The 16,481-nt window shown below is 41.2% G+C and overlaps 1 protein-coding gene across 4 annotated transcripts; it reads left to right on the plus strand.

Annotated features, from left to right (window-relative positions):
• Positions 1–80: 80 nt before the first annotated feature.
• On the plus strand, positions 81–7,830 carry tmem179 (transmembrane protein 179). Of its 4 annotated transcripts, none has more exons than XM_022239045.2 (6): positions 81–190; positions 558–745; positions 1,455–1,593; positions 3,038–3,163; positions 3,342–3,432; positions 4,358–7,830. In XM_022239045.2, exons 2-6 carry the CDS (start codon positions 595–597, stop codon positions 4,508–4,510), a joined length of 660 nt encoding a protein of 219 aa, XP_022094737.1. In that variant the 5' UTR covers positions 81–190; positions 558–594; the 3' UTR covers positions 4,511–7,830. The 4 variants fall into 4 exon arrangements, with proteins under 4 accessions (XP_022094737.1, XP_022094739.1, XP_022094738.1 ...); XM_022239046.2 differs by having other exon boundaries at positions 160–262; XM_022239047.2 differs by lacking the exon at positions 1,455–1,593.
• The last annotated feature ends 8,651 nt before the right edge of the window (positions 7,831–16,481 follow it).

The following is a 16,481-nucleotide window of genomic DNA, read 5'->3' on the forward strand; positions in this document are numbered from 1 at the left end:
TTCAGGTGATAAAATCAACGCGCGGGGGCGCTATTACAAAAACTGGAAGTAAAATCAGGTGCGTACGTACCGTACCGTCGCATGCATACTGTACATGTACGTACATGTATGTGCACATGACATACAGTGTACTTGTACATGTACAGTATATTATACTGACTAGCCTTGAAAACTAGATCCAACCAAGTTGGTAAGTTGCAACTTAAGCAGACAGAGGGTGAAAGCTTTTATAATTCGCTGGACAATTTCAGCGAATCTGAAAGTAAGGATAATTGTTTTTAAAAATCATGAGTCTGACTTTTCCTCGTCATGCTCGTCAAGTCATGGGGGATTTTAAATTTGGAGAGTGGTAGAAACACAGTTTGAGGCATAACAGACATGACAAAGAAAGTTAATGCATCAAGGAATATTGCTGCTGCATGCACGCATACGTGCGTTTGTGTGTATTTATGGGCTTTAGGTTTCCAGGTGGACAGTTCTGACTGCATGATACATCATGACATTAATGCCTTTATCATGTATATGTACGTACATACGGTACTGATTTTTTTTCACAGTTCAGTTGGCAAGGTCATTTACAGATGAATTGCTGCCATGGGTATCGGCAATATACTCATGCTCTGTCAGGTGACGGCGTATGTCATGTGCAGTATTTTCGCATTCTTTGTCTTTGCACCGATGGCTGTCAACAAGAATGGAGAGTTTGCCGGGAACTGCTTGCTTTTTGCACAGGGCAACATCTCAGGTATGTTCACAAGCACATGCCTGGCTATACATGTATATCAGATCAGTGATGCCGGAGAGACTGTGACAAGACAGTGTGTACATGTACAAGACCAAAGGCAAGACCAGTCTGTAAGACCAGACGCAAGTCCCATTATAGATTTTACCTGTGACTTGAATTCAGACTACATGTACATGTAGTTATGGCCTTGTGATTGTCTTGAGGCATCTGTGACTTCCGTGTACACTGATGCGTACATGTAGATGGTGATTTAGGTATGCAGATTAATGCATACCAGTAGGACTACACATGGACAGTCTGGAGAAAGTGGGACAGAATTGGGCAGGGCTTATCATTTTTAAAAGCTGATTTCTTAAATGATGAAAAATGGACTTATCTCAATTGACCACGTTTAACGTCTCTGCCAAGTACACATATACATGTACAGTGGAACCTCATTAATAAGAGGTCCTTTGGGCTTGGCAAATTACCTTGTTATAACAGAAATCTTTTATTACCAGGAATGAAAATAATGAAAATAGAATGGATTCGGACCTGTAATTTTTCTTGTTATTTAAGCAGAATCTTGTATTGACAGTGCTCTTATTAACGAGGTTTGACTGCATGTGTACATTTATGTTGGTGTGACTGTTGTGGCGAACTAGGCAGCCCAGAATTTGGCCTCAATATCATTTTGCTCACTGCTGTCGATTTATTCATTTTGTGCAAGGTACTAAGGAAATTGTTATCGAGTCATGGGGACCAGCTGCAGGTTGTAACTTTGCCATCACCATTGGTGTGTTTGCCTTATTGGTGTCCATTACACAAATTGTCAGGTTGGCCTTCCATGTCTACTATGAGACAGATAGGTAAGTCCATACAAGAGGCCTCCATGTACAAATCAAATATTTCCACGAACTTGTACCAAATGTTTTATTGACCAAGGGAACCACTTCCCAAAATTTTGCCTCAGAGACATGTCGGTTTTTGTCAGTAAATTCGTTTAGTTCAACATTATTATACATGTATCAGCCATGCTGGTTGTCTGATGAGCTGTCAGTTAACTATCCCTTTAATCTTTGGGGGTTTTTTTGTGACTGTTGGTTTTTAATTGATTTGACTGGATGATTTTTACATGTATATGTAATGTATGCCTAGGTCATCACTTGCATCTGATGTTTTCTGTTTCTACAAAATACAGCAAGTGAACCTTTTAGTATGCCGCACGTGTGCCATTCAGAAATAGAAGTTCCCTTTCAGTCCAGATAGGGTCCTATTATGCAGTCTGCCCACAAATATATGTACTGATGGCTCATCTGTATATTTGGGTCAAATGGTTTCCTGTCATTTCGTCTGGCATATGATTTTGTAAGTTTCAAACACCTTTTTAAATTTCCAGGAGTGATGGAATACACATGTATTGCAGATAGCCTGCCAAACAAAATAAGTCAATTTCAGTGATTAATCCTGTGTCAACAAATCAGGTTTAACACAGACAGAAAAAATGTCACCTATCAGACTCCAAATTAACCCCAACCCTGCCAGACGCAACACAGTGCGTCAGGCGAAAAAGTCTGATGTACTTTGATGTGTTTGGCAATCAACAGCATAGCCTAACAAACTGGCCATGTTAAGAAAATGGGAGTTAGTCCGTTTAATAATGCCACTGTTAGACCTGAATCAAGTTGGACTTACGTTGCTCTTCCCCCTATCAGCCATCTCTTCACATACACAGTACACGGGTCATCATACTCGTGCATAACTTCTTATCAGGCGCCCTCATTTGATAGCTTTTCCACGATATCCGGCATCAGTGTCAAAGGTTGTACAAATGTTCAACATGTTTCATCACCAGTCAGTAAGTCTGACTTGACGGATAAGCCAATTGGACCCAGGGCTTAACCCCGGTGACCTTTTGGACAAGCTCCCTTAGAGCTAATAGAATGAACTTCATATACACAGTGCCAAATTGAAAGAGGACTGGCTGAGTTTGGGACTCAGATTTGAATTTGACAGGTTTGTCCATGCACCGTACACAATTGGAACAACCTGCAGAGTCACTTCAGGACAATCTGAACATTACAGTCAAAAGCCTGTCCCAGAAGTGGATGTATTTTCGATGTTCACTCTATCACCTGATGTATGCACCTTCCTTGCTATCCTATTCCTAGATCTACTTGTACATGTACATGTAATGCACTGAAAGCAAGTGACAATCCATTGAAACACTGTCTTTTGTCCGTACTGGCTTTTATCTCTCAACTGGTTTTAATTCTCAAAACATCTAATTCATCCCTTTTATTCTTTTGATAGCTCATTCATCGGTGTGTTTGGAACATTTGTGGTCAATGTCATCATGACCATCATGCTCTTTGCCTCTGCAATCAACGTCACACAAGGTTACAGCGTTTGGTGCCAACTCATCGACAGAGTGGCTGAGTAAGTCGAAGCAGACAAACATGGTGCATGGAATCTGGAAGGCTTGCCAAACAGGTCCAATCTTTGCTGCGTAATACACGGTACATTCAGCATTCGGTGGACCTGTCTTGGTCTCGGGTCCAAACAGAAGCAGCAAGGTTGGCAAGCCCATTGTGATGTTGTTTCTGTCTTCCCGCAGGTGCTCTGTGGCCGGATTCATCACCAACCTTTGGGGGAATCTGAAGGGCATCAAGCCAGATAACTATGCTGTTGAGCTGGGTATGGTGCAGGTAAAGAGTGAGCGGTGTCCACATGTCTTGTAGGGGGAGTATTTGTCCCAGCTGGGCAGTGGAGGAATCCAGGAATGCAGAAGGGTTGAAATTGAGGAAAAGAGACAGTTTTGAGGGGAACCAGCGGGCAGACTGTGAATATTTGTCAAAGTTGGAGCAATATGCGCAATTTTAGCAACCACTCATGCTACAGAGTGTCTAAATTGTCACCAGTTGATAGGACAGCATTGATCTGAAGCTGAAACCTTTTTATAAGGGGAGTGCCAGCTTACATGTATATGTAGCATCTTTTTTGCCCTTTTTTTTTTTTTTGCTCTTCTCTTTTGTTGGAAAAGAAGGTGGTTCAAGTAGCACAGTTACATTTTCGTGGCCCTCAATTTCTGGATCCTTCATGGATGATCCATGGCTATGGACTGCAATCCATGTGTATGTCCACATGCCATGTTGTACCCAGCGATAAGAATATTGCGTCTCCTATGAGGAACAGCTCAGTGCTACATGGTGCACCATGGATTCAAAAGCGGTGCCAGTGCATCCAACTTACTTAAATTCATCATCTTGGGGATCGTGGGATAATGCAGTTTATCCACATCTCCCATGCCACAAGGCCAAAAGTTGAGTGACACATGTATGTGGCACCCAGGTGCATTCCGTGGTTTCTTTTTTTCCCACTTGTACTCGTGCAATAGTAAATAATACCCGATCATGTTACTCAGATCAGTGTTTTACTTGAGACCTCTGAAGACCAGAAGACCATTGTGAGACCGACACGAGACCTCTAGTCAGAATGCAAGTTGCAAGCCATTATCCTTTGTTATTGCCCGGGGTTTACCCATCTAATCTTGTGTCCGGTCTTGTAATGGTCTTGCCTACAACCCTGTCTAAGTGCACTACGTACAAGTAGCTCTGTTTTCTCCGATGGTAGTTTGGGCTCTGGACGGAACTGCTGCTGTGGACAGTCATCTCCATCCTGTCCGTCGTCAAGCTGGCCAAATACCACCAGCGGGAGCACATCTTCCGCAGCCTGAACCGGGAACGTGAGAGACTCCTTGGAAGTTACAACCAGCCAGACTTCTGAGAAGGTTTGCGGAACGACACGTATGTGGACTTGACACAGCTTTTTAAAAAGAAGAAAGTTTCGCAAACATGGTGGCAATGACTTTGTGAGTCATCCCATACTTACACAGTCATTCTCATGCTGTCACTCGCCGTAGATTTAAAAAGTGGCTGTCATTGTTTGTCATGTCATTGTCATTGTCTGATGTGAACATTTATTAGGGTCATTTACATTTTATCACTGTGCAAAAGCAAAATGGTAAAAGGTATGTAACAGAAGAAGACGTAAGCATATTTGTCCCTTTTATTTATGACTGGTTGAGCAAACACAGTTGGTTTTTCATGTACATGAAACGTCTTTGGGTTAGTACACTGTGTTTTGACTTAACATGTACATAGGCATTAGTTTTTGTGCATGCTGTTTGTTTTATGCGGGCCCAAGCGGTGTGCCTTGTGGGGGCTTCAATACTCACTGCTAGGCAACACATCACCAGTAATTTTGGTGCAGAATGTTTGTATGCATTTGATGGTTCGGGTAAAATGTCGTTTCAGTTGGCCACTTCTGGTTTGGTTGCTCTGTATGTCTTAACCAGTGTTGTAGTCGAGACCATCCCAAGACCAGACACAAGACCAGTCATAAGACCAGTCACAAGACCAGTCACAAGACCAGTCACAAGACCAGTCACAAGTAACAGGATGAACAATGACAAAGGAATGCTTTTGTTGCAGTTCATTTGAACAGCTAGTGACGTGATTTCAGACTGGAGGTCTTGTGTTGGTCCTGTAAAGGTCTTAAGTGGTCTCGACTACAACACTGGTCTTATCGTGATTTCTTCTCTATGATAATGTCCATGAAGATCGATAGAATGATAGAAGCATACATATCATCAATTACATGTATCTGATGAAGTGATCCCCACAGCCCCATGTCTTGCAAATCAGACATTCCAAGATAAACGTGTTGGAAAAAACTTTCCACTTTGCAACATGTTGTTAGCGACTTTGTTATGGACTGAAGAACGTTGTGCACAGTCGTGAAATGTGAGAGTTTCCACATGCTCTTCCTCACTTAGTTACAGAAATGGTATTTTAATTAAACAGCAATTTATTAATGAACCTTTTTTTTTCACTCGGTGGAAACGGGAAAATCTGGGGGTCTTTATTTTTTTCCTATCACACGGCACACACTGTGTGTCACTTCATGAGAACACACGTACGTAAAACATTGTAAAGTTTGTCATATCTTAACATGTGCATACATGTGCGTGTAGTGCTTCCAGGTCTTAATGTTCATGTGCATGTACATTGTAGGTAACATATTTGTAGCAGGAAATTAAGAGTTTTTAGTTTGTTCTTGACTGCATGCCATCATATCAGTATTTTGTAATAGCTTTGCATAGAGTATTTCTTAGAGTTCATGTACGTAGTAGTTGACTCGTTTGTAACCAGAAGAATGTTTTATTTAGATTTTTACTGCGTGTATTCATATCTCTATTTTTTCATAATTTCATCCCATCCTGAAAGAAATGCTAAGAGTGCTATCCAGCCCTTTATATCTCTATTTTTCCATAATTTCATCCTATCCTGAAAGCAGTGCTAAGAGTGCTATCCAGCCCTTCGTCATAGTTTGTACTTGGCAAGCAATTTATTTCACAAAAGCTTATTATTATATGTGTCTATTCTTGATATGATGTTTAGTTGTTTAAAACTTATCAGATGCATAGCATCCAATACTAGCGAAATACTTAGAAGGAACCGTAAGAACGGTGTATTTCTCTGGCAGACATAGTCTGTGGCCTCAAGTTGAAGAGAATATTGTGGATGTGTCGGTCGGGGTTGGAAAGTGGGGTAAATGAAATTTACACACTGAACTTGTCAAAAGAGAAAGAAGACTAAGCCTACTGGATTACACTACAATCCAAAAGAACTTTATTGCCTGTGTGGTTCGATGTAAAGACAGGGTGTTCTTGACGTGTTAAAACTCAAAAATTGTGCCTTGGTTCGTTCCTGACAGTTTTGACGGTCCTGGCCTCACAGCTTGCTGGACTGGGTTGGACCAGACTTATTCTTTTTTACAGTATGTCTTTTCTCTCCTTGACAAAGTTTAAATGGACATTGTTTAGTCTACCAGATTTTGATTGATGGTGTATTTGAAATGTTTGTTCGTAGTCAAGTCTGCATGGCTGAGTTTAACATGTAGTTGAATTTTTTTTTGGGGGGGGGCTTTATTCGTCTTCAGCCCCATACAGTGTCATGGGTCAAAATGTTGTGGCCTCTTTGGTATCATTTTTGACGTTGCCCTTGTTGTGCATGTTAAATGCTTAAAGCGTCAATCTTGTGGCTGAAAAGGAAGAAGATAACTGAAAATTAAAAGGCTTTTGAGCAAACTATTTGTACTTTTTCATAATATATTTAAGTGGCATATATGTAGGTTTAAAATATTGAACATTTAAGAAGTACTTTCATGGCTCATGTACGTCTACTTTGGTGAGAAAGGGACTGGGGTTGGTAATTCCCGTAGAAGTGTTGTACAAAATCTACTGATAATATAGAACGTAAACGGCTGAAAACTAATAATCACGACCTAGTACTAACTTATGTACACGTATGTCGGTTATTATTCACTTGGTATTTACCCCTCGGACAATTTTGATCAGCGACAATTTGTCTTCCACTGTGTGGTTTTGCCTGGTATCTAGTTACGAATTCAGATATTTTTTTTAAAAAGCAAGATTTTTTTGTCTTTCATGTTTTCTTACCAGGAAATCATAAGCAGAATTGAAACAGGGTTGAGTGAAAAGAGAGTGTCGAGAGTATAAGTTGATTTTCATGGGACATTTGCCCTCTCGATCAAATCATTCTCAATTAAGAAAGTGTGCTTTGTACCGTCAAAGGAGTCTCAAGGATATAGGGTCAAAGAACCTTTAAGTTCTAGTCTAAAAACCTGCCCTTTGTACAGGTTTAACGTTGAAGTTAATCGTTGAAGCTACCATATTTATCACCAGTGGCTTATGGGGTTGGGGCCAGACACCCCAGACACCTTTAGACGAATTTTAAAGCACATGAAGTTTAGAGACTACTCTAGCGTCTTCATTTGAAGAGGAGGGTTGTTTTAATGATGAAGAAAGAAAACATCACAAATGATTTCATTCAAAACATCCCCATTTTGGCGAAAAGTGTTATTTTCCTCCTCGCCAACCTGTTTAAACCACTGTTCATCACCAGCAGAAAAATTAAGAGTTTAAAATTTTACTGTAATCACTAAAGTCCAAGGAAATCATGGAAGAGGAATAGTGTATAAGCAATGGAAGGAATGAATAAAAGACGATTTTACAAAACAAAGCTTGGTTTGTTCAGAGTATGTCATTTGGAGTACATGTGTTTTTATTTGGACTGTGCATGTAACTATCTTTAATAAGTTTGTGTTGCTATGAGCTTGAACTCGGACTGTAGGATCCGGTAGGCCGTCCTTTTTTATTTCTGTGATTCCCGTAGTCTGCTCTCAAAGTGGGTCGGTGAAAAGCTTAGGCATCTGAGGCTATTAGACCATCAGCCCAGGGCCTCGAGGTTAGATCAACGAGATACCAATATCTGCATATTGCAGCATAATTATAGGGGTCCCCCGGTACGTACAGAAATATACAGAGCACAATTTTGTACAAGTTTAAGGAAAGAGTTTCTTTTTTCCCGTCATTTTAAATGAGTTCAAAAAGACAAAAAAAGCATGAAAAACGTCTGCCCTCTTCGGTCAAAAACCAACACTAGTTTCGGTTTGATATGAGACTCAAACAATTTTAGGATGCCTTTTATAAAAGGGGGCCTCAGATCTGCCATAATGTAATCTGATGCGAAATGCGATTCTGACACCAGATGTTAATTAATCTGCAACATGCGGAGATTTAGCAAGCTGTAATGTTTAACAGCAAAGAGTTTCGTCATTGCGCCTGATAATGCATTTGCTAAAGCTGGTACTCGGTATATGGACGGCCATCTTTCTGGGAAAAAGTAGGCCCTATAAAGTGGGCCTACCGGAGTGAATACGTCACACGCACAATGAGTGTGTTAAAGGCATGAGCACGTGAACCAGCGCGTGAACCAACACGCGCGCGTAGTCCATTCGTTTGCACTGCACTTTCTGGTTCACAGTGACGTCACACTTCGGTACTCAATTCGTTTGGAAAGTATTGAAAACATCTACCTAACCCTGAGTTTTCATCGTTAACAGTTTTAAGTCATATGAAACAATATGCAAAAGTACGTTGGTGGTCACTAGGTCTGTTAAAATAGAAAAATTGTCTATTAATGCGGACGTAATGTTTCAAAAGTAAACGTTGACATTACCATTTAACATCGCCTAATCTTCGTTATCTTTAAATATACATTGGTTTGTTTGTGGACGCAGTTTCCTATGCATACATTCACTATGCATAGACCTAACTTACACAAATTTTGTTACAGTTTCAAAAGTGATAGCGCTCTTTGTTGAAAACGAAATGGGATATAGCTATAAACATTTCATAAAAACCTCTGAAGGGTCATTATACCAAATCACATAGTACATTTTATAATCTTTTCATAAACTACTCACAAATTTCTTGTAAAGGGGTGCTCATTTGTTAAATTGGAGCAATCACTGTGAGTTGAAACAATTTCATATATTTTTCATAATGTGTAACAAAACTAATTTCTCGTTTGATGGGTGCGCGTAATGTGTGATCTTTTATGTCTCCTCGTTTGTTCCTTCATTGATTGAATTGTTAAACTTAAGTCACATTTCTCGGGAGCTAAGCAAGCTTCGAAGAAAGGCTGACTTCATCGGTATCTTGGAGAATTTACACTGAATGATACAGCGGCACACTACCTTGAAATCCGGGTGACGGGCTGTGTAAATCACGGGGTTTACACAGCTGTTTGAGAAGATCAGAACTCCCAAAAAGGGGACGAATTTTCGGAATCTGTTTGCGAGGAGTGCCATTGCGACCAAGTAAGGAGTACAGCATATCATGAAGACGAAAACGACAATAAAGAGAGTACGTGTAACTTCACGGTTTCGACGAAGAAGGGGTTGTCTTATCTGAGGCGGATCCGCGCTAGCGGATTGTGTTGACGAACGGTGGGTAGTCCAAGCCCGGTGTACACGTCTCTTAACTAGAAGTCGGTTTGGTGTGGGCGACATCTTGCCGGTTGAGATATCCCCATGAACTGACAAATGCAGTTGCATGCGTGTTGCTCGTCGCGAAGGGAGCCTCATTGCTCGGCCAACCACAGCTGGGGGCTGTGGCGGGACAACGTTGAATCTTCTGCCGCGTCTTCTCACCGTGAAAAGGATGACTGCGGAGGAGACGAAAATGACAACGAACTGCACGAAGTAGAAGACGGCAGAAAGGATTTTGGAATACGTAGCAGATCCATTGGATTTCAAATTGAAGGAGCAAGTGCTCAGTTCAGCGCTGTATCCGTATGAGCCAAACCCACTGGGCAGCAGACCAAGTGCAACAGGGATGATCCAATTCGCGGCGACCATGGCTACCAGACCACGACGTTGGAACAACGAGATCAGTCGGCTCTGATTCCTCCGGCGAGTGACCAGAGCGCGGTAAACGGCGATTGAGGAAATGTTATTCAAGCTGCATCCAACGGCAACGACGGATACATATCCCTGAAAAGTGCAGAGAGTCTCCGAAACCAGCAGTTTCTCCCTATTTTCGCTCAGCACCGCCAAGATCATGATGGGCAGGCACAGACTCGCGAAAAAATCCGTTACGGCTAGGTTAACCACGAAAACGTTGGTAGTTGTACGGGGTTTACGAGAGAGAACCACGGCCAGAAGGACTGTACTGTTACCCAGCACACCGGTGAAAGAAACAAGGCCGAACAAAGCTGCCACCAACTGCTTTTCAGCGTAACTATCAAAGACAGTTTCTGAAACAACTTCATATGTTGAGTTAAAGCCAGCCATGTCAGTTTTCTTCTTTCCCCCTTTTATTGTTGTTGTGGTAAGACGATGTTCCAAGTCGCTGTTTAGCCTTTTTGGTTTGTTTGTTTTTAAAGTAGTCTCACTGTCCGTGATATACTCACGTTTGTCTTGAAAGCTGTAATTTCATTGGCCCCGAAAAATCCTGTTATTATGTTAATATCATAGAAACACATGTTAACCTTATCGTCATATCGCATACGAGACTGAAAACTAGTTTCCGCCCCGCCACCCACACGATAATGCATGGATCTCAGACTATTTACTGCGTTACTTTCACCCCTGGGCAAGTTCCATCAAGGACCCGTTGATGTAGTTGACATGTGGTTGGTTCGTGGTGCACCCGTAGCGCATGTGCAGTGAAGTTGAAGTGCGAACGTTTCTAGTCAACCTTTGTCTGGTCATTTAAGCCGGTGGCCAGGGAGAAAAGGCGGCCGTAGCAAGGGCAAAATAATAAAAGAACAGAGAAAATGATCGCTTATTTCCGCCATTTTTTCTTAGAACTGGTCCTCCCTGCACTGTGCCATTAAAAAATCATTGTGAACGGCTATGTCATTCAACTGAACGACCAATCTAGGCTGGTCGTGAATTGATGTCTGGACTGGTCAGACCGTCGTTGTCTAGTGTGCGTTTGATCAGAGTTAGTCGAACTATACTCAATCGAACTTGCACCCTGCAGCACAAGTTATTACTTAGCAACACCGACACTTGTGTTTCAGCGAATTTGAACGGCAAATGCCCAACAAGGCAAGGGAACTTACAAACTCACAGTGAAAAAACCCAGAGGTTCCTATAGGCCCCTGCGTACTAAATAATGAATCACATTGTACACAGATTCTGAGTTTTTTATTCGCTATCAAACTTTCTTAGCACATACTCAGACTTTCAATATAATCTTCTGTGAATTTGATGCGTATGAAGCATCAACGAAGGTTTACCAGAGGATGGCCAAGTTGCCAAGAACTATCCGTACATGGTTTACGAGGGTCTGAAGGTAACCACCGCATCTGTTTTGAAATCGTTTATTTTCGCAGGTTGATTGGAGAACTACACATCGACAACCGATACTATACAATACAATGGCACCAACTTATTGTTAAGGGCCATTGTTCACAAAGTGGGTAAAAAAGAAAAGTGGTATATATTTCATCACAGCCATTGTTTGTTGCTGTTTGATAGGAAAACGGCCAAAACGTCCATTTGTCCATGTCCATTTTGCTCAACATGAGGTCTTTTACAGCAGCTCCAGCAAATACTTGAAATATAGGGAGAGCTTGCCATTACGTCATTGGTATCACGGACAGAGGTCATATTCCATGGTGATAATTGCACTTGCAAAATGTTGTTTTTCACAAAGGAGTAGGCTATTTAAATACCAAGGGGGTGTATAACATCCTCGGTTTTGCTATACGGTGAAAACAGCGTGTCCGACATAACTTCTGAAAACATTAATACATAATAATATTACTGAAACACCGAAACCTACTAAGAAGGAAATAAGTCGAGTCTCAGCAGCTTAACATCTTTGTCAATTAGTTACGACATCGCTAACTCATCCATCAGCGCGGTGAAACTTTGAAGCCGTCCTGAGCGCAGATGTTTTGAATTCATGCGCCTGTATATTTAGCATGATACTTTCATCACTGTTTCTAAATGTGCGATGACAGAATAATGTTTACGTTGACGGAAGGAATTTCTTATTCCACAAGGCGATCAATTATACTAATGTAAATATTCAATAATTGTTTATACATGTATGACACCTGAGTAACTTCTCATCCTCTGATTGGTCACCTAAAATACAGTTACTCTATCTTAAAAGGTGACCTCACGCTGTCAGTCAGTTTTCCAGTTTGTTCCATAATATTCCTCTTAATATGACAGCATATTTCTTCAACTAATGCTGTCTCTTAGACCAAGGAACGGGCCCGTTGGTCGTTGCTCAAGCCGATAAAAAGAAACAGAGTTGCTGACTCGAGTCATGTGACTTGGACTCGAGTCGGACTCGAGTCGTTGTTTTTGTGACTTGTGACTTGACTTGTTAATACCAGCTTTGACTTGTGACTTGACTTGACTTGCTCTGTGACCAATTGTGACTTGACTCGTGACTGGACCTAATGACTTGTCTTGGACTTGCATATGACTTGTGACTTGACTTGGAATTGCGTATAATGACTTGTGACTTGACTTGGACTTGCATATAATGACTTGTGACTTGACTTGGACTTGCATATAATGACTTGTGACTTGACTTGGACGTGCTGCCACCTCTGCAAAGAACAACCATGTTTTTTACACCGCAGCAGTTGGAAGGAAGGCTGTTAACATGCATCATTACGAAGATCAAAAGTAAGTTTTGAACTAAAAGGTTTTAATTCCTCTTCAGGCACCATGTAACAAAAAGTAACCTAAAACTTCAAATGTTCATCTTTTACAATTCATGAAATTAATCGGAATTAAGAAGCAAATCATTCCATTTGTTTGAGAATGTGCAAGTGGGAATAATTGTGAAACAGTGATTGTAAATTTCGGTTCGGGAATTTGGTCGTGAGATTTGAGAGACAGATGAGCACCAGATTCAAAAGAAATGCGCCTTGAGATTTCGATGAGAAAAGAGAATCTTCATTCGCAATCCTTCGTTTTTTCGTCGCAAACTTTTGTCCGCAGGGTGGCAGTGATAAACAAACTTAACCACCGCTGAGGAAGTGGGAATAAGGTTGAAACTGCAACTTCATATTTTGGTTTGGTAATGATCATATTTGGTCACGAAATTCGAGAAAAAGACGAGCATCAGATTCAAGAGAATGATTTCCATGAGAAATGCGAATGTTCACTCGCAATTTGCCACAAACTGTGGTCTGCGGGGCGGCAGTGATAGACAAACGCGACCACCGCTGAGTCTCAATATGAACGACTCGATGTTTGCGCCTTATTAGTCTGTACACTATAAAAGTCTCGAATTTAATGAACAGATTTTATCAGTAATCTACAAGGGGTCCTGGCTTTCCGAGCCCCAGCTAGACAGGGGTCCTATTAGTACGCTGTGTTTCTCTTCTGTGCTTTCACTCAATATTTGTTTTCAAGTTACTTTATTCAGCCCTCCCACCATTGGAGAGGGGAAAATCCTTGCATGGTATGACTTTTAATTAAGAAATTCCTTCTTGTAATGCAGTTGTTTCGGGAGAAGTTGCCAAAGGTTGCACACTAAACAACCCATTCAGGTTGCCTTCGCAAAAATTAATTTAGTTGTGAAGTTGTGACTGAAAAGTAGCAGTGACTTGTGCTTCAGATAAAAGGTGGGAAGTTGCATTCAACTCGCTTGTTTTTGAATCCAGTAAATGTCAATCCTAGTGTGTCGGCGCAGTTAAGTGAATCTCATGTCACATGACTTTGGGCTGGGTAGGTGTATTTACAATTTCACTCTTGCCTTCAGAAACATTATTTTGATTTAAACACTCAACATGGAATAATACTAATGATCACATCCGCTCGAACGAAGCCAGCACAATGCAATACCGAATAGTGACACAAACCTCTACTAAAATCCCGTGTTACCAGAAAAAAATATTATCATTACTCCAAAAGCTTTGTCGTTCAAAATATTTCCTTTCTTCAACTAATTTTTAGCGCAATTAGAAAGCAACATTGTTAACAAAATATCAACTTTAGACAATCAGTCATTTCTTCACACCTTGAATGCTGATTTTTCTTGCCCCAATGTGACGCAAAATTTCAAAGACCTCGCATTGCCACAAAAACTCCCAACATTGATCAAAACCATTCTGATTTTGTATTTATGAACGGGCATATTTGTCCAAGCAAAAAAATCGTGCCGTTACACACGAACATGCGATTTCTCTTCAGATCCTCCAATAAGTAAATCAAATATGGATATGAAACTTGCATCAATCGATAGAGGAGCATCTACCCTTTCAGGTGACACCAGCATTGTCAGAACTGGATAATGTGTAGATCCTTTAAGATCGAATATGTCGAGCCTTCTTTGGGCGAGAACAGAGCCCATCTAGTGGAGAGTATTGTGACGCCGCGCCCCTCCGACGAAGGCGAGGGCGCCCTCCTCCTCGCGGCGCGGTGCGTCGGACGGCACGCCGGAGAGTCCCTGAGCGGCTAGGGACGAGTCCGTTGGAACCGAAGTACACCGTCCCCCAAGAAAGTTGGTTTTCGTCGAGATGATGGCTAATCTGATTGGTCGAAACTTAGTGACGTAACCTGGACAGACCTGACTTGAAATAAACTTCGCCTGGACTCCTGACTTATATACAACAATTAACAAGCGGCTGGTTTATTCATCAACACGCTCAACCAATACACCAGTAGAGGGCGTTATTGACGGGAGACTGTGTGATTATACGTGACCGGACTTCGCCCAGAGCAGCGAACACCACAATAAATTGTCGGCATCCAGTGCCGAATCAGGGACTTTAGCAGTTTTCAGGGCTTATTGTTAGGGTTGCGCTAAACGCAACTCACGTCACGAGATAGCAATCCGCCCATGCGCTTTGCATCGACCGCAAGCTCCTATCAGGAACTATACCGTACCACTAATTAGCCCCTCAACAACACACGCACCACTCGGACTTAGGCACAGACACACTAGGCTAGGTGACTTTAAACCTTGCACAGGATTCTCGACCCTTACCTAGGGATCAGCCCTTGATCTGGACGACTAAGCCTTGCTTAACGCTTGCGCGCGCCTTTTATAGCTTTTGCGCTGCTCTGACCACGCCCGCGCACGCGCTCACGTGACTAAGCAGTGACTTCCGCTGCCCTATCGCCGCGCTTGCTTAACACACAGCTATGCGCGCCTAACATCTGCCTCTGTTACTGGGCAGAGCGCAATCTAGTATCTACAACTTTGCACCGTGCCTAGTGACTAGCGCCCTCTGTCACGTCACAGTATGTCAGACTTACGCAAAAAACTTTTGCCGTTGCACACGAACTCGCGCTTTCTTTTGCAGATATTTCCGGAAGTAAAGCAAATATGGATATGAAACTTGCATCAATGGATAGAGGAACATCTGATAAAGCATTGTGCTCTCCCAATATACGCCATTAACTTGCTATGGGAGGTTGGAACTAATGGAATGAAATAAACGTTACCAGATATTACTGCTCTTTCTAGCTGATATGTTGAGGATCATCGTAATGTCTAACTAGGAATATAAGCTCTATGGTCTTAATTTGAAATCTCAGGAAGATGTCAAGAAGATGTGTTTACATGGCAGCTCACTGCTGCAGATAGCATAATGTGAAAGTTTATGTAATACGTTACATAGGCTACTGTTCTTTAAAAAATTGAGTTATTTTGCGTGATATTACCACGATTAATTATTGCTAATATATTAATTATTAGGAAGTAACAGCTATTAAGCTAGACGAAGCCTCTAATGCAATCTCGTCCTGGTACATTTGAATTACCGAGGAACTGACATCTCGAAGATCTCTGCAGATTTACAGTATGACTTGCCTGAGTTTTGCGTGCAGTTTCATTGAAATGGTCTGAAACATTTATTTCTATTCCATTGAAATGAAAATGCAACAACCTAACATTTAAAAGATAGCCTAAGTTTTTGCGTAGTCTTGTGATTTCTTTTTCAACTGATCAACTCATAAATGAATAGCTGTGTTGTAAAAAGTTATCTGATTGTTGAATCAGATTATGTAGATATAAAAACCTGTTCATACCACTGCCTATTTAGACTTAGTAGGAACGTATTTCAAACAGCATATATAGGTATCGCAAAACTGGCTTTCTTTTGATGTGTTCACAAAATTTCACTTAATACACCACTGTACAAATACGTTGTTTTGCATGCAGATTCTTGAGAAAACGTTAGATCAATTTAGTTCAACGAAAGAAATGGTAAAGTTTGCTTTAAAGGAGAAAATCTAGTCACGTGAAGACTCCTTAATGTTCAGAAGAAATAATGTTGGTCTGTAACATAAAAACTCAATTCATTGATATCAATCTAGACATTCAGTAATTGTTAATTAAGTT

The sequence above is a fragment of the Acanthaster planci genome, linkage group LG01 (genome assembly GCF_054643075.1).
Source record: "Acanthaster planci isolate LZ-2023a linkage group LG01, COTS_SCS, whole genome shotgun sequence".
Classification (NCBI taxonomy): Eukaryota; Metazoa; Echinodermata; class Asteroidea; order Valvatida; family Acanthasteridae; genus Acanthaster; species Acanthaster planci.

Coding starts and splice junctions, on each gene's coding strand:
- tmem179 (XM_022239045.2), top strand. CDS start 595: ATGGGTATCGGCAATATACTCATGCTCTGTCAGGTGACGGCGTATGTC. Junction 746..1,454: donor TGCACAGGGCAACATCTCAG/GTATGTTCACAA, acceptor ATTTTGTGCAAG/GTACTAAGGAAATTGTTATC. Junction 3,164..3,341: donor CTCATCGACAGAGTGGCTGA/GTAAGTCGAAGC, acceptor GTCTTCCCGCAG/GTGCTCTGTGGCCGGATTCA.